Source organism: Strix uralensis, chromosome 1 (assembly GCF_047716275.1).
Source record: "Strix uralensis isolate ZFMK-TIS-50842 chromosome 1, bStrUra1, whole genome shotgun sequence".
Classification (NCBI taxonomy): Eukaryota; Metazoa; Chordata; class Aves; order Strigiformes; family Strigidae; genus Strix; species Strix uralensis.
In genome coordinates this window covers 48,842,626-48,856,229 of record NC_133972.1, presented here as the reverse complement: position 1 = coordinate 48,856,229, position 13,604 = coordinate 48,842,626, and the positions used below count along the sequence as shown (strand labels likewise).

Here is a 13,604-nt window from a genome sequence, read left to right as displayed (position 1 = left end):
CATGGGGAACCTGAACTGTAATTTCATCCCTTCCCCCTACTGAAGTGTTAATCTGTGCTGTGTTAGAAAACAGGTTTCAAAGATCTGTGGCATCCAGCTTAAATGAGTATAAAGTTAATCATAGTATTTTGCTTGCTTTTTGAGTTGCACTTTATAATTAGCCTAACCCTGCCTATATGATAGAAAGTATTTAAGAAATCTACTTTTGTTTCTTATATTTGCAACCTGTAGGACCTGAAACAGGGGAATGAAGGACTAGAATAAGTCTCCAGGGTCATAAAATCCAGCCCACAATTTTATGCCTTCCCCCCATCCTCCCCCCGCTTTTTTTTGACAAGATCTACATAATGTGATCCCTTTCTTAATTAAATTAATCAAATTGTATCTTAAAAATCAGTGGGCTCTTTTCTCCTTCCTGCATATGTTATGTTGGTTGGATGATTGCTCTAGAAACTCACTTCCTGATAGAAATTTTCTCCTAATTTCTGTGTATCTGTATTCATAGACAGTTTTTAACTTCAGAGCTTGTACTGTCATTGAGAGTGTGTTCTAGTTTTCTTTTCTTCATGCTTCTTGATGTTTATCTTTCTTTTTTCTCCTGCCTTTGCTAAGCTAAACAAGTTAATCTCTTCTAGTGTCTCTTGCCTACTAATCTACTAATTTTCTGCTATCTCCACAACCTCTGCCTTACTTGTTCTCATTTGATTTCCAGAACATCAGTGACCATGGTTTTCCACATTTTTCCAGGTGACATGTCACCATTACCTTGTGCAGTGGCATCAAGATGCCCTGTTTCAACTGAAAACACCTGACATGGATCACGTTTCTTCTTGCCCTTTTTGCAGCCAGGTCACAAACGTTACTCAGACTGTGATCAACTAATACACGACAATTGTTTTCTCCAAAATAAGTCTCATGTACTGTTGTATAGCAGATATTTTTATTCCTAGTCCTTATGTCTGTGCTTTCGAAAGAGCTTTTCAATTATTGCTTAAGTCCACACTATTCTTTCTAGCTAATAACACCAAGATGCTTTTACAGTGCTCACAGAAGAACTGATGTAGCTGGTTTTACTATAAGACCTTAAGTAGAACAGCTTTGTTCTCACAATCTAAGGATTATACTATTTTCCAGCCAATTGTCACTTATGACCCAGAAAATGGGAAAAGAAATTTAGATATAAAATCCCCATCTGCCAGGTTTGATCATGGGGAATGCCTGAGAACAATATAGCATCTCCTTGTAGCTAGAGACTGCATTCAGTTTCCACCACCACTGCTTTTCAGAAATTCAGGAATCCTACCTTTTGTGTTGATCAAGACATCCCTTTCAGTTTCCTTTCTCTGCTTACCTGGGTTTTAGGTCAAAGGTTAGGCAGCTGGAACTACTTTTGTGTTGCCTATTTATTACAGACACAATGTTCTGGTAAAAACTGAACAAATCAACTCAAATATAAGAAATCCCATGAAAAAGCTGGATTCTGGTTTTAGTTTATAGTGATGGCATTCAGCAGTAAGATGTGTCCAGGATGAGGCATAATGCATAGGAGCACAGGATGTTTGCTCCTCTGTCTGTTGGAAATAGAAATTTCCTGTTAATTTATCATACATATTAAATTAATTCATACTTGTTTCTTTTCTTTTTAAAGTGTGCTCACACAACTACAGTACTGAAACTGGTGTGCTGACATCTCCAAACTATCCCAATAACTACCCTGTCCGGATGGAGTGCATATACACCATTACAGTGGGAATAAACAGACAGATTGTGCTGAGTTTCACCAACTTCACCTTGCAAGGGAATAAACGCTGTACAGAAGATTATGTAGAAATCAGGCAAGCCCAATTATTTCTCATGTCCTTATTACTGATAACCATGGAAGTTGTCCAAATCCACTTAGACATGTTCAGAAGCTATAGCATGTCCTGTGCTATAGTTAAACCTGTGCTGTCAATGTGGGATAAGAACTTACCAGAGAACTTTAAAGGCTACCTTTTCCTCCTCCCATCCTGCTCTGTTGTTGGCTTTCCCACTTGAATTCCAGTTCTCAGAGCAAGTGGAGTATGTGGTGGATGAGGAATTGGTTGGGTGGTCACATCCAGAAGGTAGATGTTAATGGCTCAATGTCCAGATGGAGATCAGTGATGAGTGGTGTCCCTCAGGGGTCCGTACTGGGACCAGTGCTGTCTAATATCTTCATCAATGACACAGACGGTGGGACGGAGTGCACCCTCAGCAAGTTTGCAGATGACACCAAGCTGAGTGGTGCAGTTGACACACCTGAGGGATGGGATGCCATCCAGAGGGACCTGGATGAGCTTGAGAAGTGAGCCCATGTGAACCACCTGAGGTTCAACAAGGGCAAGTGCAAGGTCCTGCGCATGGGTTGGGGCAACCTCCAGTATTGATACAGGCTGGGGGATGAAGGGATTGAGAGCAGCCCTGTGGAAAAGGACTTGCGGGTGCTGGTGGATGAAAAGCTGGGCATGAGCCAGCAATGTGCACTCGCAGCCCAGGAAGCCAACTGTATCCTGGGCTGCATGAAGAAAAGTGTGGCCAGCAGGTTGAGAGAGGGGATTCTCCCCCTCTACTCCACTCTGGTGAGACCCCACCTGGAGTGCTGTGTCCAGCTCTGGGGCCCCCAACATAAGAAGAACATGGACCTACTTGAGCGGGTCCAGAGGAGGCCACGAAGACAGTCAGGGGCTGGAGCACCTGCCCTGTGAGGACAGGCTGAGACAGTTGTGGTTGTTCAGCCTGGAGAAGAGAAAGTTCCAGGGAGACCTTATAGTGACCTTCCAGTACTTAAAGGGGGCTTATAAGAAAGATGGGGACAAACTTTTATCAGGGCCTGTTGTGATAGGACAAGGAGTAATGGTTTTAAACTAAAAAAAGGTAGATTTAGACTAGATATAAGGAATTCTTTGCTGTGAGGGTGGTGAGACACCGGAACAGGTTTCCCAGAGAGGTGGTAGATGCCCCATCCCTGGAAACATTCAAGGTCAGGTTGGACGGGGCTTTGAGCAACCTGGTCTAGTTGAAGGTGTCCCTGCTTATTGTGGGGGGAGGGGGGTGAACTAGATGACCTTTAAAGGTCCCTTCCAACCCAAACCATTCTATGATTCTACATTCTGTTTTACGTTTATTGTCTTTAAACAGCAGTTATTCTGTGATGTAGCACTAGGAACATATACTGGCATCACCATTAAACTTAGGATATTAGCATGGAGATTTCTAGTAAATTTTACAGAACAGAGGCAAGTAGAAGAAAGTAGTATTTGCAGAAAGGTTAGCTGCATGCTTACTACACATCTGTGCCAAGTACACGTCCTTTCTGCTGTGTTGCTGTATGGGATTTGCACTGCAGTGTCAGTGCACCCATTCTTCTTCTCATGAGCCAGCTCTCTAGATGAACCATGTCTCCAGAATACCAGTGTATTTTTTTCACTCTGAGCATGCCATGAGTTTCCATGACCTCAGTGAGCACCATGATAGAACTCATTCTGAACATTATACCAAATATTCTTTATGGGTTATTCCTTGGTAAGTAGCGTCTTATTTTTTAGAACCAAACAAAAAGCTGCTTGGTGAAGTTGAAGTATTGAGATTCTGAATTTCTGCTGAATTAGCTGGTTGTTTTCAGCTGTATATACAAACTGGAGAAAGTTATGAAAAACTGAAAGGCTTTTTCAATATTTTCTAAGTATTTCATTTTTTCATTTTAAAACAACAATCTGAGATTAAATTTAATCTAAGAGTTAACACCTTAATTTGGGGTAGATCTGAATTATAAGAGGCTTTTTTTTCACTTTTTCAGCTTGAGAACTGAAAACATTCATTTATTGCATAAATCTAGCTCTGTTGTCACTGCAAAGAGCTCAGCAGCATCAAACAGGTTTTAAGGTATGGCCAGAACGTTGCTAAGTGCAACTCAGCACATTTCTGCTGCCATAACTGGATTTCAGATTGTCTCATCAAACCTGATAACATTAAATGGGGTAGCTAGATAAGTCTTAGGTGAGGTGCCACTCTGTTTTCTTGTCCTGAGGTGTCCTCTGATAAATTGCAATCAGTCAACTAAGAAAATTGTTCATCTGACCACAACTGCAAGGACCGAGATGCCTGTGAGGGGAAGCTCTGGCACAGTTCTTCAACTGCCAGTAGTCTGAGACAGTGGAAAGCAGTTTAAGCTGTGAGGATGACAAGAAAATATAGTGGCAAGGTCTAAGTAGAAATTTCACTCAAAAGCAGGTATAAACCTGTAAAAATGTAATTGAAAGTATTATTGTCCACTTAAAAAGCATTATATCAAGATTACACCCATATATAGATATAAATGTATTTATTTTTGTCCTAATGCCTGTAGGGTATTTGTAATATGAAAATGCTTAAAGATAAGGTTAGAAAGCAATTGGTAAGCAGGTTGTCACCTTTTTTTTATTCCCATGAGACATGCGCAGGTTGCAAAAGAGAGTATTAGATGTGCATCCTGATTACAAAATTAGAAAATATTACTGGAAATATTGCTTAATTTAAAAATAGGAAATAAGTGATTGTAGAAACAATTCTGAAGGCTAAGAAAATATTTCAAAACATGGATCAGGTCTGAGGAATGGGTTCCTATTTGTGTGGTGGCAAATAAACATGTTTTTTTTCATAGGTCAGCTCATCTGGTTTGGTGCCAGGCTAAACAATGAGAAGCAAGCAAACTGTTATTTATTCAAATTAGAAGATGACCTTTGGTTACACCAATGATTGTCACCTTGTAGAATACAGAGAATATCCTGCCTCTGTAGCATCAAGTCTACTTGAGATACTTCTTGAGTCTGTCATTGTACTGACAGACTCTGGACAGGCTGCTGAGATGAGAGAGTAGACATATCCAGCAAGCAGGTGCTTGTGGTAGGACTTCTTACTGCAAGTAGCAGTACTCCTCCAGTATTTGGTAGCTGTATTGCTAAAGGTTAAGAGCCAGGATTCATCTTTCCCAGGCCTGAAAGAATCCCAAGATTTTTCATTTGTTGACATTTCTCATGGTTTCGCTCTTTGACCCAAAGTTTTTCTTCTCTATCATTCTAGAAATGGAGGCTATGAAACTTCTCCTCCTCTTGGAAAATACTGTGGTACAGACCTGCCTCCTGTTATAATCTCTCATGGTAACAAGCTGTGGATAAAGTTTGTAAGTGATGTGTATGGCACAGGAAATGGATTTTCAGCAGAGTGGGATGGTACATCAGCAGGTAAAATGACCACATCAAGTATGAAACCATTTTACACATCTCATTTTTGATCTTTCATTTGTATTTAATTTCTCACCTTTTCCCCCACATCTTTTCTGCTTCCCATCTTCTAAAATCTGTCTGCTAATTATATAGCAACATATATTCATGTTGTTAAGATCAAGAATACAACTTCCTTGATCCTTGGGCTTTCTTTTTCTCCATAGGGAAGGATATGCTATTCCCTAGATATAATGTAGCATCAACTTCGGTGTAACCAAGAATTTAGTGAAGAGGTTTCTATTTGAAGATTAACTGTCTATCAGGAGCACTATTCAAATTAAATAGTTAATATTTCTAGGTGCCATAGGCTCTCTTCTGCTTACAATACTGTTGGCTAAATGCAGATTTTTGGGGCATCACTGAAGATCAGGGCATGTGAAGGTGGTCAGCAGTGTGAATCTCACACATCATGTCTAATTCTCTACTCTTCTAGCTGTTAAATTTTGGGTTGGTTTCTTTGCCATTTTCAGGTTGTGGTGGGACTTTGATGACAACTTCTGGTATCTTCATGTCTCCCAACTACCCTATGCCATATTACCACAATTCAGAGTGCTACTGGTTGCTCAGAGGAAACCGAGGAACCCCATTTGAAATACAGTTTGAACAGTTCCATGTAGGGTATCAACCAAAGTGCGACTTTGATTACCTTGCGGTATGTACCCTGTGACACTTTGCACTGTAGGAGGCAGCTGAGTGTGATGAGTACACAAGCAGGGAAAAACACATGGCCTTGATCTTCAAAGGTTTGTAAGAGAACAGACCTAGAACAGGAAATCTCCATGCTGACATACTACTTTCATATCACAGAGCAGTGAGAGGTAAGGTAGCAGTGTCTGTGTAGCTACTGGTAGGAAAAGCATTTATGTCTATGCCACTGAAACAAGAATCTGTCTATATCTTTTAAATTTGCTGTGTTCTGTATGCTCTCTTAATAAATTACAAGGGAAAAGGCACAACAGTGTCAATAACCTTATTGTTAATCCCAGATTTCATATTTGAATTGTTGCATACATTATTTGAATTTTAATAGAGTTGAAATGGAATATAGTTTTCCCCTCTTGGTAAGTAAGCCACTCAAAACCCACCAGTATTCAGTTACTGGTTTCCTGTTTTTCCACTGATTTGCTTGTTTCTGAAATGCCTGTCAGGCTTCCTCTGAGCAGAAAGAGAACTTAACCTTTTGTATACCCAGTAATAATTCCCTAAGCAGACATATGTCATGGGGAAATTACTTGGGTTTGTAATGCCATCAGCTTTATTAAATTTTTGTTTGTTTGTTTTTTTAAGGTATATGATGGCAACAGCAGTAATGCTAAACAGCTAGGTAAATTCTGTGGGAATCAGATACCACAACTCATCCATTCCACTGGAGACAGCGTGTATGTAAAACTAAGGACAGGGAACAGTCTGCGAGGTGAAGGTTTTTTAGCCAAATACAAACAGGGTAAGTAAGTAAAAGAAGATGAGAAGAACATGTTTCTACAGTTCAGCTTGTTCCTGAAACTGCTTCTTGCAGCCCATGATCTTACCTACTCATGAGCAGAGGACAATGTATAGAGCATATTATTGACCCAGATTCTCTAGCGTGCACAGTCACAGAACACAGAGAACTAAAAGTTATCTGCCCATCTACCCGTGATGGAGATTATCTCCTCCCTAGAAGAAAGCTGGTGAGGTGGCTCTACTTCTATTACCTGCACCAGCGGTGCTTCCCACTCCAGATTTATTCAAAATAACAAGTGCTGGAAGTCCCTAACAAGGTACATTGGACTGTTCTTGCTCTTCTGCTCACCCAGTCTCCTGACTTTTTAACAGAGAAGGCAGATAGAACAAGTTTCTCTGCTCTTCTAGCTGCTTGTGAGGCAGGATGGCAAAGGATAAGTGAGCTACCTTCAACCATGCTGGATCATTGTGGGTGGTTAGGATCATTTAGCCTACCTGGAACGCTTCAAAAAGTTTCATCTTTTATATCTTATAGTAAGGGTCACATTTTTCTTGCAAACTTTTTTTTTTTTGTGTAAAATAGTTCTACCCCAGAAGTATCAGAATAATAACATTTGGAAAAAAATCCAAGAAGATACATGACAAATTAATGTTATTTTGTTCCCAGTCATAACCTTGAATATTGTCCTGGTGTTTACTTTTCTCCTTATACACTCTAGCATATATGGTTAAATGCACATTGGAAGATATGAAATTTTACCATATACAAAATGTTTTTCAAGCATCTTTGCATAGCCTAAATATGACATGCCCAAGTGATAGGGATTGCTGTAAGTTTATAGACATTAAGTTGTCCTAGCAAATGGTTTATGAAAAAACAAAGCTATTCATCCACACATGACACATACAATAATTAGAAGAGTGAGGGAGCGCTTTAAATTCCTTAAAGATACTCCTTAAAGATATCACAGATTCATCTACCATGTACATTTCAGACTGCAAAGTCAAGACAATATATTAGAAAAGGGTTCCCCTTTCATTAATTAACCAGAAAGAGCACTTTCAAAGCACTCAGATGTAGAACCCGAGTGATCAGATAATGTGATTTACATTTTACATTCATATTTAATTCCTGTAGATGCATCAGAGACAGCTTTCAATGGCTTGTCCAAAACCTAAAATTATGTAGGAAGTAGCGGTATAAAATAAGGATGCATAGATGCCAGCTGCATTTACGTGTACCTGAAAGAAAAGTAATGATGAATTGGAAAACATTGCAGAGGAAAACATGGTATGAAGTTAACATTCAAAGGAACCTTTGTGTCTGATATGTTTCTAATAAAATCCTGATGGCAGGGGGTAGCAGCTTTTACCTATGTTGCGTTCTTCAAAATCCATTTTGTGCTCTTCATCCTGTCCTTTCAAAGAGTTGTGTGCTTCAATGTAGCTTTGCAGACAAGCTCCACTCCACCTGACCCTGACCTTCAGCTATATCCTGAGTATTTTGAAGTCCTAAAAACACAGACCTTACTGCTCTGTAAATCATTTGAAAAGAATCAAAAAAATTTGCAGGAGGTAGGTGTATTATCCCTAGTGACAGACAATAGAAGAGTTTTGCAAGTGAATCTCAGCTATTTCTGCTGTTCAAACACTGCAGATTTGCTCAATAAAGCAAACAGCCTGTCCTGCTCCCCACCTCCTGCCCACTTCTCTGTGCATTACACTGGTCTGTATACTGTCTCCAGACAAGGGATTGCCCACATCGATATTTTCTGTCTTTAGTGAAAGGTAGATACAGGAAAATGAGACTTGCTGACCTAATGTCATAACTGTAATTTCACTCTTTATCTAGTTTAGGTTTTTTTTCATTTTCTCTGCACTTCAAGAAAAGCTCTCATTATTTCAGGTGAGTGTCCAGTTCTTATGCTAGGTTGTTATTGGATGACTCACAAGGAAAATCATGGCTCCTTTTTAAAGAATTTCATAATCACTTCCAGTTCCTGAAGCTAGAAAATCCAATACAAGTAGTGTACCAGAGATTATGATTTTTTTCTAGTTTGCTGAAATAAACCACTTTAATCCATTAGTCAATCTTTGTCGAGCATCCTCCCCAAATTGTTTCAAATGACAGGGCAAATTTCTATTATTAGTTTTAAAAAAATAAGTAGAAGAAAACATGTTTCAGGAATAACCATGTATTTAGAGTTAAAGAAACTGCCAGAAAATATATGTACTACATATACTGATGAGTCTGCAGGTGTCAGAAAAGAAGGACATAACAGAACTGAAGGATTCAAGTTTGGAAAGTCTGGATTTTGTTTGCAACATATACAATATGTTCTTCAATGGGTCACAGTCTTCTCTAATCTGTGAATAAAAATATTTCTCACCTTGTAATGCTATCAGTAACTTCAATTAGTAATTTTTTGAGATACTGGGTTAATAAGCACTGCACAAGTATAATTTATTATCACCTTTTTTTCAGTTTGCCAAGAAGTACTGACTGTTAATCGTAGCCATGGCATATTGGAAAGTTTAAATTATCCAAATAATTACCCATTAAATGAGCACTGCAGCTGGACTATCCAAACTACAAAGGGGAACACACTCAACTACAGCTTCACAGCCTTTAATTTAGAAGATGGATTAGACTGTGACCGGGACTTCTTGAAGGTATGTACCCAGATTCTAGAAACAAGAAAAATCAGGTCTTAGACAGTAGAGAAAAACAATAAGGATGTAGAAGACCAAGGGGAAATTTATCTAAATTTAGCCACTAAAACTCAAGGGTTAAGTCCAAACAGTTTGTCCCTGTTTCCTCTGGAATCAGTAGGGAGTGAAGCCTTGCCAGAGAGTGCTTCATCCTACCTTAAAACAGGTGTCTGCAATGGGGAGGATGAATCACTTTCCAGGTGCCTAGATTTGCCACAGAGAGTCTAGCTACCACCTTAGATTAGATGCACTGGCTTTTATGGGTGAAGTGAGATGTCATGATTCCAGGTTCATGTAAAGAAGAAGAAATCTTGAGATTAGTAAATTGATTGCAAATGGCAATTAGCCCAATTATCTTCATCTAGTTTTTATCGGAGGAATGGGGAATGTTCAAAAACTTTAAAATGTGTTACATCTACATTTTTAAAGGGAGGGTTGTTGTAACTCCTTTTTATATTTTCCTTTTCATAATTAGTCTGCTTCTTTAAAGGATCTGAAATGAACTGAATTTACTCACAAACAAAATGAGAAATTTTAGCCTAATAAAACCATCCAGTCAATCTAAAGCCAAGTACCCTTTATTTTAATTTCCTCAAAAATTTTATTTCTAGGCCAACTGAAAAGATATTTCCTCCCAGTTTTGTACTTCATACTGCGGGAAGTAGAGTGTAGCCATGATCACTGCTGCTATATTGAGGATTATAATCTCCTGCCTACAATTTCACTGTTTTGATGAACTAATCCATCCTTCAGATCTCACCCTTGTACAGGATGCCAGCACGTAGCCCATGTGCTCTACTTACATTTTGCATAAGAGGATTTGAAATTTAGAGAAGTGTTAGGGAAGGCTACTTACAGCCAAGGAGAGGGCTAAGGAATAGTGCCCACATATCTGGGGATAACTACTTACACTGGGGTCTTGCAGAAGGTCCAGCAACAGGCCTGGTGATGGGCTAATCTGTTCCCTCTAGATGTCCTCCCTCGCTCCCTCTACCTCCTTACAATGCCAGCTTTCACAGCTCAAAATTGGTAATAAACTGGCAAAAGTGGTGTTCTTCCAGCTTTCTTCTTTTTGTGGTCAAGAATGGAAAAAAAAATAGACGTGAAGAAAATAAACAAGGGAGCACTGTATTGAGAACTAACTATTAAACCCTGGTTCATTTTTGTGAGGAGGCTGAAAAGGAAACATTGGAGCCAAGTGGAGAGGCCAGTACTAGTCTCAAAATGCCTAAGCCCTTGATCCATGAAAAGCAGGAGCCGTGCACACAGTAGCCAGCCAGTGAGGAGCAAGAGACTTGCCAGAAGACGCTATTCTAGACATAAGTCAAGGCTGGAGGAATAGTGCCAGAGGCAAGGACCTGATCCAAAGCATTTAAAAGAACAGAAATATATCAGAGAGAGTGAGGAGACAGGGAGTAGAAAAGTACTTGCACTTTTTGTTTTAACAATTTTTCAGTGCTTCCAATCAAAGAAAATACAGACTGAAAGACATATAAAGAGGTAAATGCAAGGGAAAAACAGAGTCATGGGGAGTGTGTTAAAGAGGCTTTAATTTGCAATTCCAGTGACATTACTTGCAAATCTTTCTCCAAATGCCATTAAGAAATATCACTTGGAAAAGATGTTCTCATTTGGTTGTTGCATGGTGCACAGATATGTGCCATAGTGTAAAAAAGGGAACAAGGTTGAACCAGCCAGGGAACTGAATAGTGTTTGCTCCCACCCTGCGTCTTGCGAAAGGGGAGCATGTTGGCAAGGCTGTGAGTGCTCTGTGGTGTAGGGGAAAGGGGGAATCATCTGGAACAAGTGTGCAGTTCACTTTCTAAGTAGACTGCAGATATTTGGGACTTTTTTGTCTGAAATTCATGTGGAGTCTGACGCCACTGCAAACTGGAAAAAAGGTTAATAAAAAAACCCCCGACTCATAGCTGTTCAGCTAAGATAAATTACTTTTCTGCCACATGCTAGTTTTGAGGTTCTTTTATTGCAAAGAGGCCTAAAAGAGGAAAGCTCTGATGCCCTGGCTGAGTATAAACACTGGGAAAATAGAGGTATAATCCTGTTCACTGTAGTCCAAGTGGGTGGTGTGTGTACCACGTGCCAGAGCCCTTCACCATTTTCTTGGAGGAAATGGGAAGCTGCTGCTCAGACAGTTTGTATGTAGCTGCACTCACAAACTGGAGTGGCTGCTGGTGATGATCAGGTGCTCTTTTTCCCCAAGAGCTTTTAGGTGCTCCTTTTCCTATCTCCTTTTGGGTTTGGTGGCAGCAGCTCTCCCACCTCAGCCCCTTGCAGCAGGCAGCCACACCCTACTTGTCTTCTTAACTCCGTGGCAGCCCTGACAGTAACAGCCTGGTGCTCCGTAGCAGCTAGCAGGCTTAGTGAAACATTTGCTGCTACTTGCTGGGAGGCTGGGGATGGGAAGGAGAAGAGTTAGCTGTTAGGTTAGATTAGGTGATGATCACAGTTGTGGTGGTAGAGGGAGTAAAGTAATAGGTGATGGAGAAGGACAAGATTAAATGTTGCAGAGGTGTTAGGGCAAAGAGTTGACCTGTCTGAGCAGAGTACAATCAAGAAGTGGCAGTTGCAAAAAAACAAAAACAAACAAACAAAAAAAAGAGAGTAGCAGAGCTGCTTTTAAAAGTCAGTGGGAGAAACAGATTCAATCCATGTGGACATATTTTCATGACATCGCAAATTTCTCAAACTAGGGCTCTGATTTTTTTGAAATCTTTCTGAATTCTGAAGGAGAAAACCATGATGCTAGGTGGGGTGGGGACAGCTAGACTGGGCAAACTACGTTCCTGAGTACTGCTGGACCTGTCCCACTGGACACTATGGGTTTTGTCCCAGTCTCCATACAGGAAAAGGCCTGTTCTTTGCCTTCGTTTTAATTAGGGCTTACACTTCTGACCCAAACCCACATGTAGTATACAAGAGCACTTTGCCTTATGATTAATCCAGTCTGATATACACAGAATATATCAATTTGCTATTTGCTCCCTGGCTTAGTCTACATATGAGTCAGAAATTAAATATGTAGAATAATGACAAAACCAAAAGTTTCTACACAGAGGTATTCCTAGTGGTTGTCAGCTACCAAAGATTATCATCACTTAGAGCAAATAACTGTTTCAAATACCAGACAAGGAAAAAGATAGTCAGATATCCAAAGAGTACAAGTAAGTGCAAGTACAGAGTGTGGCTGTCCCAGACTGAAATGCAGTCACAGCCGTACGATGAGAAGTCAGCCATGTATTGCATTACCTATTTCCTTTTCTCCTTTGATCATGGGATGCTTCTTGTGAGCCAGACTGCCGTTTGCAGCAGCTGGCTGGTGTTACTCATGGTGAGCAGCATTCCCCCTCTGCCGGGAACCTTGAGTGACTCTGACTTGGTCTGGCCTGGGCAGGGCCTGCAGCTCCACCACTTCAGCATGCACAACTTTATATCTGTGTCAGGTAGGAAGGAAAAAGCCCTGTTCTGACTTGGTGGAAATTTTCTGCCTCTGTGTGTAGGTCCCAGAAATTGAGAAGGGGCACTGTGTGAGGGAGGCAAAACTGCAGTTTTTTATAATGTCAGTCTCTAGCATGAATCTCATATGAGCACTTTCTCAAGAAATGAGCAGCGTGCAGTGTTCCATGGCCTGTCAGAGGATGTTGGCTCATTGATAGTAATGCTCACATGATGTGTGACATTTTGGATATGAGATGAATTGCTTCTGATAAAGACATGTATAGAAGTGGCAATAATATGGTACAAGGCATACCAAATAGCAGACTGTTTCCTAGTGGTGCTGCATTAACTGTAATTAGATTGGATGGTCTTTAAATTATACTGCATGCTGTGGCTTGGCTTAATAACCTAACATTAGTTTTTCTAGAGGAGTCATCAGGCTGTAGCCAGTGAGATATTGCAGACAATGACATAGAAATGTCATTCCTTCCTCTACATTCACCAGGTTATTAGCTGAACAAGCATATATTTAACTCCCCATCTTTAATGATGAATTACCTTCTTATTGAGCATGACAGAACATAACGTCCACAGAAGCAAAGCTATTTTATAAGTAAGGAGAATGTCATGTTATTGTCCTGAAGATCTAAGTCTTGCAGTAGGACTGAAATGTACTCCTTTCTTATCCCAGAAAAGTACAATTTGAAAAAC

At 40.1% G+C, this 13,604-nt stretch overlaps 1 protein-coding gene across 1 annotated transcript in view; it reads left to right on the top strand.

Moving 5' to 3' along the window:
- CUBN (cubilin) overlaps positions 1 to 13,604 on the top strand; it is a 148,444-nt gene that overhangs the window by 34,220 nt on the left and 100,620 nt on the right. Inside the window, exons 23-27 of the mRNA XM_074865188.1 lie at positions 1,649 to 1,835; positions 5,080 to 5,240; positions 5,753 to 5,934; positions 6,570 to 6,726; positions 9,211 to 9,398. Coding sequence (XP_074721289.1) covers positions 1,649 to 1,835; positions 5,080 to 5,240; positions 5,753 to 5,934; positions 6,570 to 6,726; positions 9,211 to 9,398 — 875 coding nt within the window. The remainder of the gene's footprint in view (positions 1 to 1,648; positions 1,836 to 5,079; positions 5,241 to 5,752; positions 5,935 to 6,569; positions 6,727 to 9,210; positions 9,399 to 13,604) is intronic.